Raw genomic sequence first — 18,915 nt, 5'->3', positions numbered from 1 at the left:
TACTCCACTTATGCTGATAGTTGCCTGCACTCTGCAATTTTTGCAGAAGGGCAGAAAAATCACAGAATTAAGTATTAAACTAACTTATTACGAGCCAGACCAGAGTCTGGTGATGCAATGCCTCAGAATTCCACCAGAGGGCTGGGGCCTTTCTCTGATTGGCTACCAAGGCAGCCAGCTGGGGAGGGGTGGAGCCTGATGGGCCTAAGGAATTCTGCAAAATAATGTGCAATCCTAACATTTTTTTCAGGCTGCTTTTTCAGTGACACATTGCTTAGACATTTGTGGAATATTTTTCTAGTTTTGAATATTTTGAATGAATTCTTGGTTGGTGAATAAAATCCTGTCTCTTTCCCAAACCTAACTTCATCCAGTCACATTTGCATTCTGCCATTTACTGGTGTTAAAAGCAATTCAAATATTCTCACCTTTCTCAAATATCCCATATATTCATATCCTGTTTTTCAATTATCTATGGTCCAAAATTATAAGAAATTATTCTTGAAATATGTATCAGTGACCTGGTTTGTTAAATGTTATAACTGACATGTGTTCCCACAAATCCTCTGGGAAGAAGCCTTGACCAGAACACATTTCAGCCTTTACGTAATTGCCCCTCCTCTTTGCTTTCTCTGACACCTGACATTCTTTTGCCAGATGGATTACAGACAATTTCCTCTCCGCAACCCCAGTAGTCACTTTTAGTATATATTACTGAAAGCATTAGCAATGCGGCCTCTCTGTGGTGTGTGGAGAATAGTGAAATTATTTTGGAAGGCCGTCTGTAATTGGAGCCTTAATTTACTTCTGTTATCCGTAACTGCATTCAGTTCATTTTCAGGCTTTCTTTTATAACAATTTTTATTGAGAGTTTTCAACATAAGATACAATAAAAACCAAACTAATCTAAAATAAAAAAGAAAGAAAATAATAATAGTAAAGGAAGGAAGAATGAAAAAACCAATGTGTATATATAATATTAAGCCCTCTATCACTATGAAGGTAAAGGTAAAGGGACCCTGCTCTGGTCCATGGGGTCACGAAGAGTCGGACACGACTAAACGACTAAACAACAACAAAGGGACCCCTGACCATTAGGTCCAGTCGTGACCGACTCTGGGGTTGTGACGCTCATCTCGCTCTATTGGCCGAGGGAGCCAGCGTACAGCTTCCAGGTCATGTGGCCAGCATGACAAAGCCGCTTCTGGTGAACCAGAGCAGCACATGGAAACGCCGTTTACCTTCCCACTGTAGCGGTCCCTATTTATCTACTTGCACTTTGACGTGCTTTCAAACTGCTAGGTTGGCAGGAGCTGGGACCGAGCAACGGGAGCTCACCCCGTTGCAGGGATTCGAACCGCCGACCTTCTGATCAGCAAGCCCTAGGCTCTGTGGTTTAACCCACTGCGCCACCTGCGTCACTATACCTTCATCCTTATTCCACACACAGAAGACTGAACTCTCCCAGCTCCAATCTGGGAGCTTCCTCCTTTTCCCTCAGCCTAACACCCTGAGAAAACATCTATGGCCTGCCTCTCCTCCAGGTTCCTTCATCTCTATCACCCATCCTCATCCATTCCAAATACAAATGGCATTTTAATATTTAGCATTTCTATTATTGTTGTTCCTAAAGTTAATCTGCAAAGATAGTGGAAAGACTGATGTCTGTCAGTGGTGTATAGAAAATGCTGTCTGTCGCTGAATAGTATAGCTGATGATTTCAGGAGTTAGTGACTGGATTAAAATAACCCTTCTCCAACTACAGAGCTGCAAATAAAACGTTTTAAATGTGTTATAAAGTGAAATATAAAAAATGCGACACTAAGTGGCGAAAGTGAGCTATGCAAAATTTAATGTATTTTTCAAAGTTATTTTTAAAAAGCATTTTCACAGGTTTTTTTAGATGTGTGTAGATTCCACCAAGGGTCGTCTCTCCCCCCAAGTCAGTCAAGTGCAGTTGTAGGGTGGCTGGGCGAGGCGGAGCTGCTTGTTGCTGCTGCCAGTGCTGGGCCTGGTGGCAGCCTGGGCCTGACTCTGCAAGGCACAGGGTGCAATCCACCCCAGCGCCTAGCGGATCAGGGCCTTTGGATGTTGTCAAGGGGCGCAGGGCCCGTCGGCAGTGTCGACCTGGCTCTGCAAGGTGCGAGGTGACGTCTGGTGCTGCTGACTTGCATCTAGTAAATAACTGTCTACTCAGAAGAAAGTTGCACTGAATTCAATGGGCCTTACTCCCAGGTAAGGGTGCGGGGGGGGGGGCTATAGTCTTTCATCTAGGCAGCCAGGGCTCCTCCGGATGACAATATATTTTTGCACCAGATCAGTGAGGGCCACTTGCTTAAAAAAATCCTCCCATATATACAGAACTCCCTCTGTGCCTTTTGGACTGTATCTGTAGGTTTCCCCCTCTGCGTCAAATCACTGGGGTCAAATAAGTGTTGCTTACTTTTTATAATGGAAGATAAATCTCCCTCAGGAAGTTCTGGACTCTCCTTCCTTGGAGGTTTCTAAGCAGAGATTGGATGGCCATCTGCTATGGATGCGTTAGTGAAGTGTCCTACATTGCAGGGGGTTTGCACGAGGAAGATGGTTCTATGTTTTGCTGCTTCCACAATATTTCATTATGTTCCTGTCATTTTATGTAATTGCATTTTGTATAAATTATAAAAATTATAAATAAAACTTGTTCTGTTTAGAAAGAAAATATTTAAATAGCTACCTTTCTACCGGCAGAAGGGGAGGGGGCATAGGCATAGCCAGGATTTTTGTTATGGGGGTGGAACCTAAGATTTGTATTGATTTTTACTTGGGGGGGGGGCAGCTGTCCCCTGCCTCCCTTGGCTATGCCCATTGGGGGGGCACAGGAAGGAAACAAGGTCGGAAGGGGGCCACGGTCAGAATAAGGTTGGGAAACACTGGTTTAAAGTGCACACTGGTTAGTGAAACAAACCAACTTCATAACCCATGAATTTAAGAAGGTTTGCTGTGAAACTGACCAGAGTTTGTTTTATAGCTTGATCTCTGGTTCATACACCACACTAAACAGAGATTCTGTGAAGGCTACAGATTTCAAAAGAGGAAGAGTGGCGAGGAGAGAGAGAGAGAGAGAGAGAGAGAGAGAGAGAGAGAGAGAGAGAGAGAGAGAGAGATTCAGATTGAAGTTTTATTTTGGTTCACTGCAACTCATGCACAAAACGTTAAACCATAGTTTAGCATTACACCGAAGGTAGCTAATGGCATCTCTACACTGACAACATGAAATCAATAGCTTGTGAACTCTCATTCCTTGGAGGTTTTTAAGCAGAAGTTGAATGGCCCTCTGCCATGGTTGCTTTAGCTGAGATTCCTGCATTACAGGGGGTTGGACTAGATGACCCTTGGGCCCCTTCCAGCTCTAGAATTCTATGATTCTAGATACAAAGGGATGCACACAAACAGTTGCGAGATCAGAGATTCTTTACAAATAAGAATTGAAAAGCAGGCTTTCCGTAAGCTTCCATGATCTAGCGCAACAGGACTGCCTTCCTTTACAGACTCTGCCTCTTGCACTTCTCCCGCTAAGAGGAAGGTGAAGCAATCGGAATACTTAATGAATCTTCTTCTCTTCATGCTGATCATCTGAGGCGTGAGGTCAGCCTCTGACTGCGCTAGCGGGCACAAGCTGTGGGGAGGCAGAGGAGGAAGCGCAAGGAGAGGAAGGCAGTGGCCGCCAGCTGCTTGGAATACCTTCTGCAGGTTTCTCCAGACCTGTCACAGCCAGCAGCTGTCTACATTTTTACAACTACCACAGAGAGAGAAAATTAATTTTTAATGCGCATGGCTCACAGGTTGTCGTGCCCCCAAACAAAGAGGCAGTGTGTGTTTTATTTCGCTTGGAATGTGTCTCATTAACTACATCCCCTGGTGGTTTTTCATCAGCTCTCTAAGCTAGCTGAACTCCCAAACAACACCTGAGCTTTAATGTGCAATTTGCTGAAACATGGGACTCCTCATGCTTGATGCTGCAGAAAACCCTTGGTTGCACTTGTACACAACATGGTAAATGTTCTGGCTCATTGGCAAGCAGAGACAGCGGAGTGAGCAAAAGGCAAGCTTATTGTCTATTCCCAAACCGCACATATCTCACCAGCCTTAGTGCCATTCCAGGCTGGTGTTGCAGTGACAGAAAGCTCATACACACTGCCAGTTTACCAAATATTCTTCCACACCTCAAGTACAGAGAAATTTCCGTTAGCTCTTGGCAGAATGACCAAACTGCTCTTGTCCCAGGGAATTGAGGTCATTTGTATCAACTCACCAAGCGGCAAGAGTGATTTTATAATGACCGCTCCCCACATCAAATGGGGGTCGCCTTTTGAGTGGTTGCGCACAGCCCCCCAGATCCCAGTGCAGATCCTAGTACTTCAGGCTGGCTTCATCCTCCCCAGGCTGGATACCTACCTCAGCCAATCACCCAATCCCACTTGCGGAGGCGTTGCCAGGGGATCCGCCAGGTAAGGGGAGGGACCGCCCTGCCCACACAACAGAAGGTGAATCTTACTTGTGAAGCATCAGTTGGCTCCAGAGCATCTCCCACCCTGACCTCCCTCAGTTAAGTCTTCTTTTGCAGGTTAACCTCTTCTCCACAGGTATGCAGGCGCTGCTACGTCAGGGTCGCTGTTGAAGGGCCGGAAAGGAATTTTCCTGCATTGGCAGGTTTTGCCTTTCCCGTAGCAAAACGTCACAACTTTGGTGGTTTCAGGCCTTGGGCGGAATCTTTAGTCTATCTTCTTAAATGGGGGGGGGGCGTGAAGCGGTGACCCATGCCCCCCTTGCGGAGGTGATCCCAGGGTTCCCCATTAAAGGGTTCTTAAGTGGGGAGGCATTGGCCATATGCCAAGAGGTTGTCATTGCTCTCCTCTCCAACAGCGGCAAAACAGCTCTCTGCTTGAACATATGTTCTCCAGAGCCAACCCAATCCCCCCACATTCTGGATAACCCTGAAGTCTCCCAGATCCCCGGCTGGGGATTGGGAAGGATAAACGCCCAATGCCGGAGCCAAGGTCTCCCTACATCTGAAACCTAATAAAGTTGTGGCCAATTTTAATCCCATAGCACGTTGCCTTGAGTCATTATTCCACTTGGGGGTCACCCGGGGTTGGGGGGACTCCGCCTGTCCATGCAATTCAAGTCCAGATATTTAATAAGACCGGTTGCCTGTTTCAGTTTGCTGAAACCACAAGAGACGGGTGCTCTGGGCATCTTTGACTGGTCTTATGAATGTTGTGGTTGTGCCATGGCAAATGCTCAGAAGTGTATGCTCCTGAGTTAAAGTGCTATGGAAAATAAGTCCCGGCTGTCACCAAGCCTGCATGTGGCCCTGATCACATGTTACATGCTAACCAACATATCAACATGGAGGAATATCAAAAAGATATTCCTTTTGTTCTCACCGGGACTAAATGAATTGTCAAGTAAGAAGAGTGTGATTGCATAGGCTGTATGAAAATGAACTGGGTACAGATTAAGCATTCGCCTCCTCCTGCACCCTGGATTCCTTCCAGTCCATGAGAGCAAGTTCCACTCCTATTCACAAGGTGTAATAATAATAATAATAATTTATTATTTATACCCCGCCCATCTGGCCGGGTTCCCCCAGCCACTCTGGGCGGCTTCCAAAGAAACAGAAATTCTAAAATACAGAAATCCATCAAACATTAAAAGCTTCCCTAAACAGGGCTGCCTTGAGATGCCTTCTAAAGGTCTGGTAATTGTTCTCTTTGACCTCTAGTGGGAGGGCATTCCACAGGGTGGGTGCCACTACCGAGAAGGCCCTCTGCCTGGTTCCCTGTAACTTGGCTTCTCGTAATGAGGGAACCGCCAGAAGGCCCTCGGAGCTGGACCTCAGTGTCCGGGCAGAACGATGGGGGTGGAGACGCTCCTTCAGGTATACCGGACCGAGGCCGTTTAGGGCTTTAAAGGTCAACACCAACACTTTGAATTGTGCTCGGAAACGTACTGGGAGCCAATGTAGGTCTTTTAGGACCGGTGTTATGTGATCTCGGCGGCCGCTCCCAGTCACCAGTCTAGCTGCCGCATTCTGGATTAGTTGTAGTTTCCGGGTCACCTTCAAAGGTAGCCCCACGTATGTCAAGGTTATCTTCCTCTGCCGTGCTTGCCAATGCCTCATGCTTTGCACCATCACTTGTACTGCAAAGCTTAAGTAGTCAAGGAGTTAAAAGGTACATTCAATGTGCCAGTGAGCCTGGGCACCGCATAAATACAAGAATGAGCTAGGCTAAGACTCAGAGCTAGCTCTAAATGTCTAAATTCTACCCTGCATTGAAACCATTATTTCTAACCATGTATTAATGGCCCATGTCCTGTGGTCTGGCTACTGGACTGCTACTAATCACACGTCGACCCGCTTGAATACATACCTGAAATGTGCAGTTGTCGCATTGCAGCTCCTTCGTGTTGTTGATCATTTGCCCATTCAGGGTGAAGTGGAGCTGGTAGCGTCCTCCCCACTGTGAAGCCCTTCAACGGAAATAAGAAGAGCAAAGGATAGCTAGCAAGCGGCATGAGAGAGACTGGGGATCACCTTACTCAGATGTGAAGTTTAATATTGAATCGGAAGAAAGAAACGAGGCAGCCATGTTTTCTCCCACCCAGTTCCCACCCATCTTGTCATTAACTCCCCTGCGTCTTCTGTAGGAGAAAAACAAACAGGGTTCAGAACAGCAGAGAAGGAAGGCCTGGGAGGAGAAGGGCATGGACCATGGAGAAGAAAACATGGCTGCCTCATTTCCCGGGTGCTTCACTGATATAATATAGTCTGTGGAGAGCAACCTGGGAATGCTAATAGAGCCTGAGGGAGGAAGGTAGTAGGGGGTGGGATTGCAGAATAGGACTAGGTCTGTCAACTTCTATTTTATGCCATCTGAGAACCAGGACTTTCTAAACTTACATAAAATTCAATTAACTCCACCGCCACCACTTTGCAAATTCAAGAGGTGATATAGGGTTGCAAACCTTTTTTCTAGAAATAGGGCTGTGTCTTTAGCAGTTAATGGCATGTAGTCATTGAACGGGTAAAGCTTTTCCTCAACAGATGTACAGTTGCGTGCTCAGACCCAGAGACCTCCCCCCTAAATAAATTCACACTTGACTCAAATTTTAGTTTGGTTTTTGGCAGAATTTAGGCCACAAATTTATTGATTACAGAAAGTGAGTGGCTGCATAGGCTCTGGTTCGACTAGCTCCCTGCACCCTTGCACCCTTGCAGGTAGCGCTGACCCAGAGCTCTATCATAGGTCAGTCAAGTGTGAACACCTGGATAGGTGGAAAGCCGGGGACAGGCTATGTCTGCCACCCAAATGTTCCCCTGAACTCAGGCACGGGCACAACCCCCTCTCAGGGGGGTCCCCGGATTCCTTTAACGGAATACCCTTCACATAGGGATGGCGAGAGTGTTCTCCCATCCCTATTACTTGAACCAGTGCCTATCCGCAACCTTACAAGTTGTGACGATTTGCTACGCGGCAGGCGAAACCCAAATGGCACCAGCCAATCAGCGAAGTGGGGAAAATTCCTGCCGTGCCCCTGTCCCAACAACACACGACACACAACAGCATAGCAAGGTCAAGTGCAAAAGCCCTAAAAGTAGGGAGAGGTGGGTGGGTGTTCTGATGCACAAGCTGAAAGAGGAAGCTCTGGGTCATGTGCATGGGTATATATAGGTCCATTGATCCGTTTGGACTGCGCCCCATTGGCCAGATTGAACCCAACATCGAGGGACCTACCAATTGGGTGTTGTGGCTGACCAATCGTACCCACCCACAACACAGGGGATCGGTCTCCAGGTCTCACCACAACATGTGCCCTCTTTGAGGACACGATTAACATGAAAATCTTCACCTTCTGGATTTCTGCTCATTATGTGGCTTTTAAAAGAAAAACTGTTCTCCCAGAAAAACGGTGGTGTGATATTTTCACTGGAGAGTTGGGGGAGGAGAGTGGGGAAGAATAGTGCAGGAGACAGCTGCAAATTGCCACCCAAGTGCAGCGGGTCAAAGTTTTAACTTAGTAATAATTATCCAGAAACCCAGTCTTTAATCTTAAGCTTTTCTCTCTCTTTCTCTTCACACAGGTATGCACCACACTTGTTAATCATTGTCGTTAACATTTTAAATTCTGATTTCCTGCTTGGCACTTGGTGAAATCCTTGTTATGGTCTGGAATATAAACTAATGCAACTTTTTCTAATGCAACTTTTTCTTTTATCATCCACATATACTTTTCCTATTAAAGTCCCTGTCTGATAAAAATTAATAAATTCACAACCAAGCCATAAAAGCAAGGGGTACATGACTCTCATTGGTGTATCTTTCTAATATTACAGCTACACTAGGGTGTCAAGCATTTTGAAGATCTAAATAGACTTGAAATGTTCTTTAAATGGAAAGGCAATGACTTCTGCTTAATTAAAAACTGGGAGGTAACGAAGTATTTAAACCAGTATTTAAAGCTGGTGTTTCAAACAAAGGCTGGTGCCAAGAGGCTTGCAATAAGCCCTGAAGAACAAGTTTATTCAGGACTTTTTGAGTAAAAAATGAAATGCTGGTACTCTTATCTTAATATACTAAGGGTGCCAGCAAAAAATGGCACCAAAAATGAGGTGCTGATAGCAGCGAGTATGGTCACACACAAAAACAGTGAGGTTTTATAGACATAGACAGACAGACTCTGTCCTTCAAACATGCCCATGGTAGCTGACAACAGTAACAAGTATAGATACTGTATATAGAAAATTAACAGTACAACCCTATGGTATATCTTCAGAAGGACTGCAACTGAAAATAAGTAAGCAATGTAGGTCCATTCCCATGACCTACAAGAGCCCATTGTAATAATAATAATAATAAATTTTATTTATACCCAGCCCTCCCCTGCCAGGGCCGGGCTCAGGGCGGCTAACGCCGAATATAAATTACAATAAAACGTAATAGAGAAAAAGAAAAAAAGAAGAAACAATTAAAATATGGCTTAAAATACGGCTTAAAATGCAGACTCATTTTAGTAGTACCGTGGTGCCTCGCAAGACTAATTTAATTCGTTCCGCGAGTCAATTTGTTTTGCGAAAAATTCATCTTGCGAATTGCGGTTTCCCATAGGAATGCATTGAAGTTTCTTTTTTTGCCCACAGGAACACATTAATTAAATTTCAATGCATTCCTATGGGAAACCGCAATTCGCAAGATGAATTTTTCACAAAACGAATTCATCTTGCGAGTCACCATCAGATCGCAAGACACATTCATCTTGCGAAAAATTCATCTTGCAGGGCATTCGCCTTGCGAGGTACCACTGTAGCCCATAAATCAAGACCATAAAGGGAGGAAACATCAGCTCTTCACCCGAGCCAGCTATCCATGCTGGTCCTACATGGACCAGCAAAAAAGCCAAGGGAAAATTTATATACCAAATCCCATATAAGGGGTCAGAGTGAGTCCAAGCCGAAGGCCAGGCGGGTCAGCTCCATCTTGCAGGCCTTGTGGAAAGATGTCAAATCCCACAGGGCTCTGGTCTCTTGTGACAGAGCATTCCACCAAGTTGGGGCCAGTGTTGAAAAGGCCCTGGCCCTAGTTGAGACCAATCTTAACCTCCTTGAGGCTCGGGATCTCCAAAGTGTTGTTATTTATGGACCTTAAGGTCCTCCTCACATATATCAACAGACTTCTTCTCAAACATGGTTTTGGGATGGTGTGAGTCCACTATCCCTTCTTGGCCAACAGGAAATATTTTAACCAGAAAGACATATACATATATCCTAGGTAGCCAGACTGGTGCTTCCCAGATGTTGGGTGCTAAGTCCCATTAGACCCAGCCAGGGAAATGGTGTGGGATGATGGGTCCTGCAGTTCAGTATCTGGATGGCTCCAGACTGACTAATCTGGATCTCTACTATTGTGCTCTGCCCCTGATAATAGCACTGCAAAGAACCTTCCTTACCTTGTTTGGCATTTTGTGGTGGACAGATCAAAACTGACAGGCTGAATGTCACACAGTACTGTAGGCAGCACGGAATTCAAGAGCGACACTTCCAGGTGAGACCAATTGATAGGATGTGAGAGGCCTAATGGTGGGCAACCAAATGACAAGCAAACACAGCAACATTTTAAGGCACAGAACATTAAATGGAATAAACACTGATCTCCTATCTGGCAATATGTGCAGGGTATTGTGCAAAACAGCACCATCATATATCACAATCCAGACACTTCCAAGCCCTTAAAAAATTCTGTGCCTTTTCCAATTTACAATATCCTTTTTGATGGCAGCTAACGGATTGAGGTTGAATCCTGACAAGGCAGAAGTACTGTTCTTCAGGGACAGGGGGCGGGCAGGTGTGGGGGATTCCCTGGTCCTGAATGGGGCAACTGTGCCCCTGAAGGACCAGGTGCGCAGCCTGGGAGTCATTCTGGACTCACAGTTGTCCATGGAGGCGCAGGTCAATTCTGTGTCCAGGGCGGCTGTCTATCAGCTCCATCTGGTACGCAGGCTGAGACCCTACCTGCCCGCAGACTGTCTCGCCAGAGTGGTGCGTGCTCTAGTTATCTCTCGCTTGGACTACTGCAACGCACTCTATGTGGGGCTACCTTTGAAGGTGACCCGGAAACTACAACTAATCCAGAATGCGGCAGCTAGACTGGGGACTGGGAGCGGCCACCGAGACCACATAACACCGGTCTTGAAAGACCTACATTGGCTACCAGTACATTTCCAAGCACAATTCAAAGTGTTGGTGCTGACCTTTAAACCCCTAAACGGCCTCAGCCCAGTATACTTAAAGGAGCGTCTCCACCCCCATTGTTCTACCCAGACACTGAGGTCCAGCGCCGAGGGCCTTCTGGTAGTTCCCTCACTGCGAGAAGCAAAGTTACAGGGAACCAGGCAGAGGGCCTTCTTGGTAGTGGCACCCGCCCTGTGGAACGCCCTCCCACCAGAGGTAAAAGAGAAAAACAACTATATGACATTTGGAAGACATCTGAAGGCAGCCCTGTTTAGGGAAGTTTTTAATGACTGATGTTTTAATGTATTTTTTACATTTTCTTGGAAGCCACCCAGAGTGGCTGAGGAAACCCAGCCAGATGGGCGGGGTAGAAATAAATTTATTATTATTATTATTATTATTATTATTATTATTATTATTATTATTATTGGCAACTAGAACTGTACACAGTACTCCAAGTGCTGTTATACCATAGATTTGTATGGCATTATGATATCGGCAGTTTTATTTTCAGTTTTCCTAATTATCCTTTGCATGGAATTAGCCTTTTTCACAGCTCCTGCACACCAGGTCAACGCTTTCATCAAGCTGCTGGTCTCATTCCTGGTCAGACACTGCCAGTTTGGACTCCTTGAGCATACAGGGGAATATTTGGGGTACAATGCGGATCACTTTACATATGTTTACAATGAATTTTATTTGCCTCTTGTCATGGGACATGAGGATACATCATCTTGTGCATCACTAATGGTGAAAGAGGAGGAAGCAGAGAATAGGGGGGAAATGGCCAGTTCTCACAATGGAAGGATATAAGAAGTGGATTCTCCTAAGGATCTGTATTGGAGCCTGTGCTTTTTAACTTGCTCATAAATGACCTGGAGTTAGGGGTGGGCAGTGAAATAGACAAGTTTGCTGGTATCAAGGTGTTCAAGGCAGTTTTAAAGAGAGAGAGAGACTATGAGGAGCAGCTCAATGAGGATGTTGTGGCAGCTGTGGAAGAGTGGGTTTAAAGTTAGGAATCATTAATGAAGGGACTGAAAATAAAATTATCAATATACTAATGCCATTTTAGGAATCAACAGTGCAACTGCATTTAGAATACTTTGCTTTCCCATTGTCTCTCTTCGAGGATTATGTGGGCTGACACACATGAGCAGTAATTAAAGTGTGCTTCTTGCTTTAAAACTATTGTTTTCATCCACATGCAAATTTAATCAGCAGATGAATTGATAAATTACCATTGGTTGACAAAATCACACATGATTAATCTACTAACATTTTCTTTTTTAAAAAAAATGGGTTGAGGCGCTACAAAGAGCAGATAGTCTTTTTTTGCATAGAAATACCACCGACAGTTTCTGCGGGTTTCCAAAATCTACCCTCATATCTCAGTGTGATCCAGGTTCCTCCGCCAATGCTGCCTTCCTTTGGCTCCATGGTTACCTTTGCCAACGTAACTATAAAAAAAACCCACACATGCAATGAATTATATAATGGTACAACAAATCGCTTTCCTTCTTAAAATGATAATCTATTTGTAAAGGCCTTTCGGAGCATATGGATGCAGACTGAGCAGAACTGGGAGATCGTGAAAGGTTTGTGAATGTCTCTTCCTATTAAAGAGACTCCTGCGAGTTCCATACAGTGGTACCTCGGTTTATGAACACAATTGGTTCCGGAAGTCTGTTCATAAACTGAAGCATTCATAAACTGAAGCGAACTTTCCCATTGAAAGTAATGGAAAGTGGATTAATCTGTTCCAGACGGGTCCGCGGAGTACTCAACCTGGAGCGTACTTAACCCGAATCATGGGTGTAATTGGTTCCGGAAGTCTGTTCATAAACTGAAGCATTCATAAACTGAAGCGAACTTTCCCATTGAAAGTAATGGAAAGTGAATTAATCCGTTCCAGATGGGTCTGCGGCGTTCGTAAACCAAAAATTCATAAACCGAGGTGTTCATAAACCGAGGTTCCACTGTACCTCCCTCTGAAAAAAACAAAGGCCTGCTGGACTTGATACAATGGAGGCAGCAACGCTGGTTGTCTTTGCAGCCCTCACTGCCACGTGGCAGGCCTGATAAGGAACCTGAGCACATGCTTGGTCAGCTCCTGAGTGAGATATATGCCCCTCACAGTCCAGTCCTTGCCCAGTCCATTTCATCAACTGCAGCTCCTCAGTATACCAAAGGGAAAAACAGACTCCGCAGTGTAGGAGAATGCACTCAGGAGAGATCGTGCCCATGGCCTTACGAGCCTCCCCATTCCATAGCGGAACTAGGGCCTCAGCAGGATCTCGGGCTCTTTCCCCTGGGCAGGGGGTGGACCCAGAGCAGCCAAGAATCTCCCCAGCTCACATTTTTTTTAAAGAAAAATATTTACGTAGGGCTGCAATAAGCAAAACACATATACTATTGGTCACAAAAACATGCTTCAGCAAACTCAGGCATACAGTACTGAGCATCCCTTAAATATAGCAGCATATTTCCTTATTAAAGAGTATTTGATCTAGTGTGATATCATAATTGCACATGCTTCAAAAGTAATGGGGATGGTTTACTTCACGTTTTAGTTAACAACAAATTATTTGCTATTGCAACTGAATACATGCTGAGGCAGGAAAGAAGGTCGCTAATTGGAAGCTTAGAATTTATTGTTATTATTTATTAAATTTGTATAGCAGACTGACTAAGGCAAATTTGACAGGCCAAGCTGGTGAAAGAATTTCTATAAAGCATACAGGCAAACTCTTATCTCTTTGCCATGGTGCTGATGCTCAGTAGTGCAGCTTGATAAGGCTCACCTCCAAAGAACAGCAGGAATGCCTCAATAAAGGATGGCATCAGAAACTCCATCTCTAACCTCTTTCGACAATAGACTTTCTCATTGAGATCACTGCCTCATTCATAATCAGAGCTCAGAGGGTTGGTTCTCTCACATGTATTCCCTGCAAAAGAAACATGTCTTATATGCTGTTTTTCTTTATTAATATTAAAGACCTTTGGGGCAAACAGCTTGATGCCCAGAAGACATTTCATTACCAATTCAGAATTATTCTTCTTAAGAGCATCTACGGACCAATTCTGAATTACTACACGGAACAAAAAAAAAAAAAAACCAGCCTGAAAGAAAGCTTTTGTATTATCTTAATCAGAATATATGGGAGATGGGAGATGATAGATCAGGGGTCAGCAAACTTTTTCAGCAGGGGGCCGGTCCACTGTCCCTCAGACCTTGTGGGGGGCCGGACTAAATTTTGAAAAATAATATGAACGAATTCCTATGCCCCACAAATAAGCCAGAGATGCATTTTAAATAAAAGGACACATTCTACTCATATAAAAACACCAGGAAGGCCCCACAAATAACCCAGAGATGCATTTTAAATAAAAGGACACATTCTACTCATGTAAAAACATGCTGATTCCCGGACTGTCTGCGGGCCGGATTTAGAAGGCGATTGGGCCGCATCCAGTCGCCGGGCCTTAGTTTGGGGGATCCCTGTGATAGATGATAGATAGATAGATAGATAGATAGATAGATAGATAGATAGATAGATATATGATATGATATGATAGATATGATATAGATAGATGATAGATGATGATAGATAGATAGATAGATAGATAGATAGATAGATAGATAGATAGATGATAGATAGATAGATAGATAGATAGATAGATAGATAGATATAGATGATAGACAGACAGACAGACAGATATCTGTTACCACATCCTTTGCATGAGTGAGTGTATGTGTGTGTGTGTGAGAGAGAGAGAGAGAGAGAGAGAGAGAGAGAGAGAGAGAGAGAGAGAGAGAGATCTACTCTGCTGGTAGATTTAAGCTCCTATTTAAGGTGCTGTGTTTGGAGGTCATCTGCTGAGGGCACGGGTGCCCACTTTGCCATCAGAAGTGAGGTGTGGCAACTGGATAGGAGGCTTTTCCAGCTCCCATGCCCGGTTTGTGGAACTCTCTTCCCAAGGGGGAACATCTTTGTTATCATTCAAGGATGAGGTCCAAACATTTGTGTTCACCTAGGCTTCAGTTATATTGGCTGATTTGAACTGAATGTTGTATTCTGCCATTTTGTTTTTCTTTTTGTTACATTATAATTACATGAATGCTAGTACCTCATACAGTACTTGGTGGGGATGCGGAGAAGGCCTTCTCAGTGGTGGCTCCTCCCAGGAAACCTTGGAACTCCCTTCCTGGAGAAGCCAGTCTGGCTCCCACCTTATACTTCTGTCAGCAGATGAAGATCTTGTTCCAGCAGGCTTTGGGGAACTGACTGCTTTTAAGGAAAGGACTGGTGCTGTGAGGTTTTTGTTGTAATTATCTATATTGTTTTCATATATAATTCAGAGAGAGAGAGAGAGAATGAGAGTTTCAATTCTTTTAATGTTTGATTGTTTTTTATTGATTGTGGGGTTTCCCCCCTCCTATGTTTTTAGCTGCTCTTATTAGATCTGGACCCAGGTGGCGCTGTGGTTAAACCACTGAGCCTAGGGCTTGCTGATCAGAAGGTTGGCGGTTCGAATCCCTGTGACGGGGTGAGCTCCCGTTGCTCGGTCCCAGCTCCTGCCAACCTAGCAGTTCGAAAGCACGTCAAAATGCAAGTAGATAAATAGGAACCGCTACAGCGGGAAGGTAAACGGCGTTTCCATGTGCTGCTCTGGTTTGCCAGAAGCGGCTTTGTCATGCTGGCCACATGACCTGGAAGCTATACGCCAGCTCCCTCGGCCAATAATGCGAGATGAGCGCGCAACCCCAGAGTCGGTCACGACTGGACCTAATGGTCAGGGGTCCCTTTACCTTTACCTTATTAGATCTGTAAGCTGCCTTGAGTCCCTGTCAGGGAAAAAGGCAGGATATAAATGAAAATATGGGTAGGTGCTTTAACAATAGGTATTATTTTAAAGAAACATTTGGAGATAAAGTTATATAGTTAATTTATAATTTAATTAAAAACAAACAGATCTCACAATTGGGAGCGAAATCAAGTAGACCAGCTGATGGGGAACAGCAGTGTGCAGCGGCATGGCATGGCATGGCATGGAGGAGCCGGGGGGGGCATAATAGTAGTAGTAGTAATTTATTATTTATACCCCGCCCATTTGGCTGGGTTTCCCCAGCCACTCTGGGCGGCTTCCAACAGAAAAATTAGAATACACTAATTTCTTAAAGATTAAAAGCTTCCCTAAACAGGGCTGCCTTCAGGCACCATCACTGTCTTCTTTTCAGCACCTGCTTAAAGTATTTTTCTTTATGCAAACCTATCCAGATATGCATATATTTTAAAAGTTTCTTAATACTTGCTTTTAGCTGTTTTACTGACAATTTAAATATTTCTTCTAAGCCACTTCAATGTTTTGTTACAATCAAACAGTATAGACATTTTGTTAGGCAAACAGACAGACAGATAGACTGGTCCTCCCCGAGATAGATCTGCAACAAACAAGCATTTTCTCAATATGCCGTAATCACCAGTGAGTTTATATGCTTCAAAATTCTGCTATTTCATACCTTTATAGTGCTTGTTCCTCCTCCAGTTTTCTGATCCAATAATTAGACAGTGGTATGCAGAGTTTCAAAATTAACCATTTTCAAAGTCCTATAATTTAGTTCTGTTCCATTGTTTCAACTGGTACTGGAAGATGGATTTTTTTTAAATAGCCAACAATAGCTTTTGCTTTTCCAGAAACTGGAAAAAGCTGTGCTGTAACTAAAACTAGTGTGTGACCAATCTGAATGCTTGGGATAGCAGGGGTGTGGGTGATTTTTCTAGGGGCAAGCTTACTTATTAACGTAAGCTACTTATGCTATTAAGCCAGCTTGCCACAAGCCTTTTTTTCATGGTGATACGGAAGTAGCTTGGAACATTTCTCTTAATCTTATTTAATAATTTTAGAGAAAGAAAAAAACCCGCCATTTGAAATATACATTCTACCTTTTTTTTAAATTTCCCACAATATAAGCAATTGTCATTTTACAGTCCTTTAGTTTTGAGGACTATTCTACATGTGAGGAACATATAGATGATTCGTAGGTTTCCGCAATCTGGTATCCTCTAGATTTTTTGCTCTACAACCTCCCATCATGTCTTCTCATGCTGGCTGGCATTAATGGGAGATGTAGTCCAACATATCTGAAGGGCATCAGGTTGAGGAAGGGTTATTCAACGCAGCGCTGGAGTCCCCACAGCCAACAGCTCCTTGCTCGGCCATCTTATTGCTGATACAATATGCTGCCCAGACTGCCCCCCCTCCCCCAAAAAGATTTTGCTTGAAATGTTTGTGATCCCATAATAGATTGGGAAGAAGAAGAAGAAGAAGAAGAAGAAGAAGAAGAAGAAGAAGAAGAAGAAGAAGAAGAAGAAGAAGAAGAAGAAGAAGAAGAAGAAGAAGAAGAAGAGTAGTTTGGATTTGATATCCCGCTTTATCACTACCCTAAGGAGTCTCAAAGTGGCTAACATTCTCCTTTCCCTTCCTCCCCCCCAACAAACACTCTGTGAGGTGAGTGAGGCTGAGAGACTTCAGAGAAGTGTGACTAGCCCAAGGTCACCCAGCAGCTGCATGTGGAGGAGCGGAGACACGAACCCGGTTCCCCAGATTATGAGTCTACCACTCTTAACCACTACACCACACTGGCTCTCATGGAAGAAGAGTTCAGCAAGGTGCTTCATGCTTCAACTAGAAAGAGACCCACCTGCAAGCCTGGCTGATAGAAAACCAACAGGTGTCCTCTGTACCTGGTAGTGGTGAGACTGACAGACTGCGGGGAAAGGACATAAGGGTGACTGGCACACCAGTAAGAGTAAGGTAGGAGAAGGCAGGGCTGGCTCAAGACATTTTGGCATCTGAGGTGAACAACTAAATGGTACTCCTCCCATCAGTTGAGATGAGAGGGGGAGTGAAGATCAGCATCAGAACTAAAGGGGGAATTGAAGATCCACATGGGACTTGGAGGGTGGGATGAAGATCAGCAATGGAATGGAAGGGGAGAGTGAAGATCAGCCTAGGAGAGGAGAAGGAGGAAATGGTGCTGGAGGAGAGGAGGTGGCGGCGGCAGAGGCAGAAGCAGGGTGATCTGCTGCCCCTCCCAGGGGGTCCCTATCTGCCATCTGCGGTGGCTGCCTCACCCTGCTTCATAGGCTCTGGGAGAAGGAATATACAGTAACAGGATTTTAACAGTCAGTCTTATATAAGCTTCTGTGTTTGCAAGGAACTGCCGATTATAATGATAATGTTATAAATGCAAGCCTGTGTCTTAAAGAAGAAGAAGAGTTTGGATTTGATATCCCGCTTTATCACTACCCAAAGGAGTCTCAAAGCAGCTAACATTCTCCTTTCCCTTCCTCCCCCACAACAAACACTCTGTGAGGTGAGTGGGGCTGAGAGACTTCAGAGAAGTGTGACTAGCCCAAGGTCACCCAGCAACTGCATGTGGAGGAGTGGAGACACAAACCCGGTTCCCCAGATTACGAGTCTACCACTCTTAACCACTACACCACACTGGCTCTCCAGTGTGGCACATTTGTACGCGAAACCATAATCATGGAGATGGGTAAGGAAGAACCAGAATGCCATAATCACTAACAGATTGTCTCGGGGATAGTTCAGTCAGTAGGGCAGGAGGCTCTTAATATCAGGGTCATGGGTTCGAGCCCCATGTTGGGCAAAAGATTCCTGCATTGCAGGGGGTTGGAGAAGATGACCCTCAGGGTCCCTTCCAGTCCGACAGTTCTATCATTCTATGATTCTAACAGGTCCATTGGGGAGGAGCAACTGGTGCAATTTTCAGCCATGCAGTAACGCAGCAGGGCAGGAGGATACTAGAAATAGTTCCAAGAGTATAAAAATCAGAATCTAAAGGAAATGCGGGTGGCGCTGTGGTCTAAACCACAGAGCCTAGGGCTTGCAGATCAGAAGGTCAGCGGTTCGAATCCCCACGGTGGGGTGAGCTCCTGTTGCTCGATCCCAGCTCCTGCCAACCTAGCAGTTCGAAAGCACACCAAAAAGTGCAAGTAGATAAATAGGTACCACTCTGGCAGGAAGGTAAACGGCGTTTCCATGCACTGCTCTGGTTCGCCAGAAGCGGCTTAGTCATGCTGGCCACATGACCTGGAAGCTGTACGCCAGCTCCCTTG

At 44.8% G+C, this 18,915-nt stretch overlaps 1 protein-coding gene and 1 long non-coding RNA gene across 7 annotated transcripts in view; one reads left to right on the top strand and one right to left on the bottom strand.

Moving 5' to 3' along the window:
* The window catches only part of PKHD1 (PKHD1 ciliary IPT domain containing fibrocystin/polyductin), a 261,509-nt gene extending 247,879 nt beyond the window's left edge, over nucleotides 1-13,630 (bottom strand). For all 6 annotated transcript variants that reach the window (XM_088665480.1, XM_035110412.3, XM_060272303.2 and 3 more), the window contains exons 1-4: nucleotides 13,573-13,630; nucleotides 12,151-12,228; nucleotides 9,991-10,114; nucleotides 6,417-6,516 (exon numbers count right to left, since the gene is read on the bottom strand). In XM_088665480.1, the coding sequence (XP_088521606.1) occupies nucleotides 6,417-6,516; nucleotides 9,991-10,114; nucleotides 12,151-12,228; nucleotides 13,573-13,624 (354 nt within the window). In that variant the 5' untranslated portion in view covers nucleotides 13,625-13,630. The remainder of the gene's footprint in view (nucleotides 1-6,416; nucleotides 6,517-9,990; nucleotides 10,115-12,150; nucleotides 12,229-13,572) is intronic.
* Nucleotides 1-18,915, top strand: part of LOC148686118 (uncharacterized) — a 312,355-nt gene that overhangs the window by 91,174 nt on the left and 202,266 nt on the right. The window lies entirely within an intron of this gene.

This window comes from Zootoca vivipara, chromosome 3 (genome assembly GCF_965207765.1).
Source record: "Zootoca vivipara chromosome 3, rZooViv2.hap1.1, whole genome shotgun sequence".
NCBI lineage: Eukaryota > Metazoa > Chordata > Lepidosauria > Squamata > Lacertidae > Zootoca > Zootoca vivipara.
Note: the sequence above shows the minus strand (reverse complement) of the source record. Positions and strands in the feature narration are given on the sequence as shown.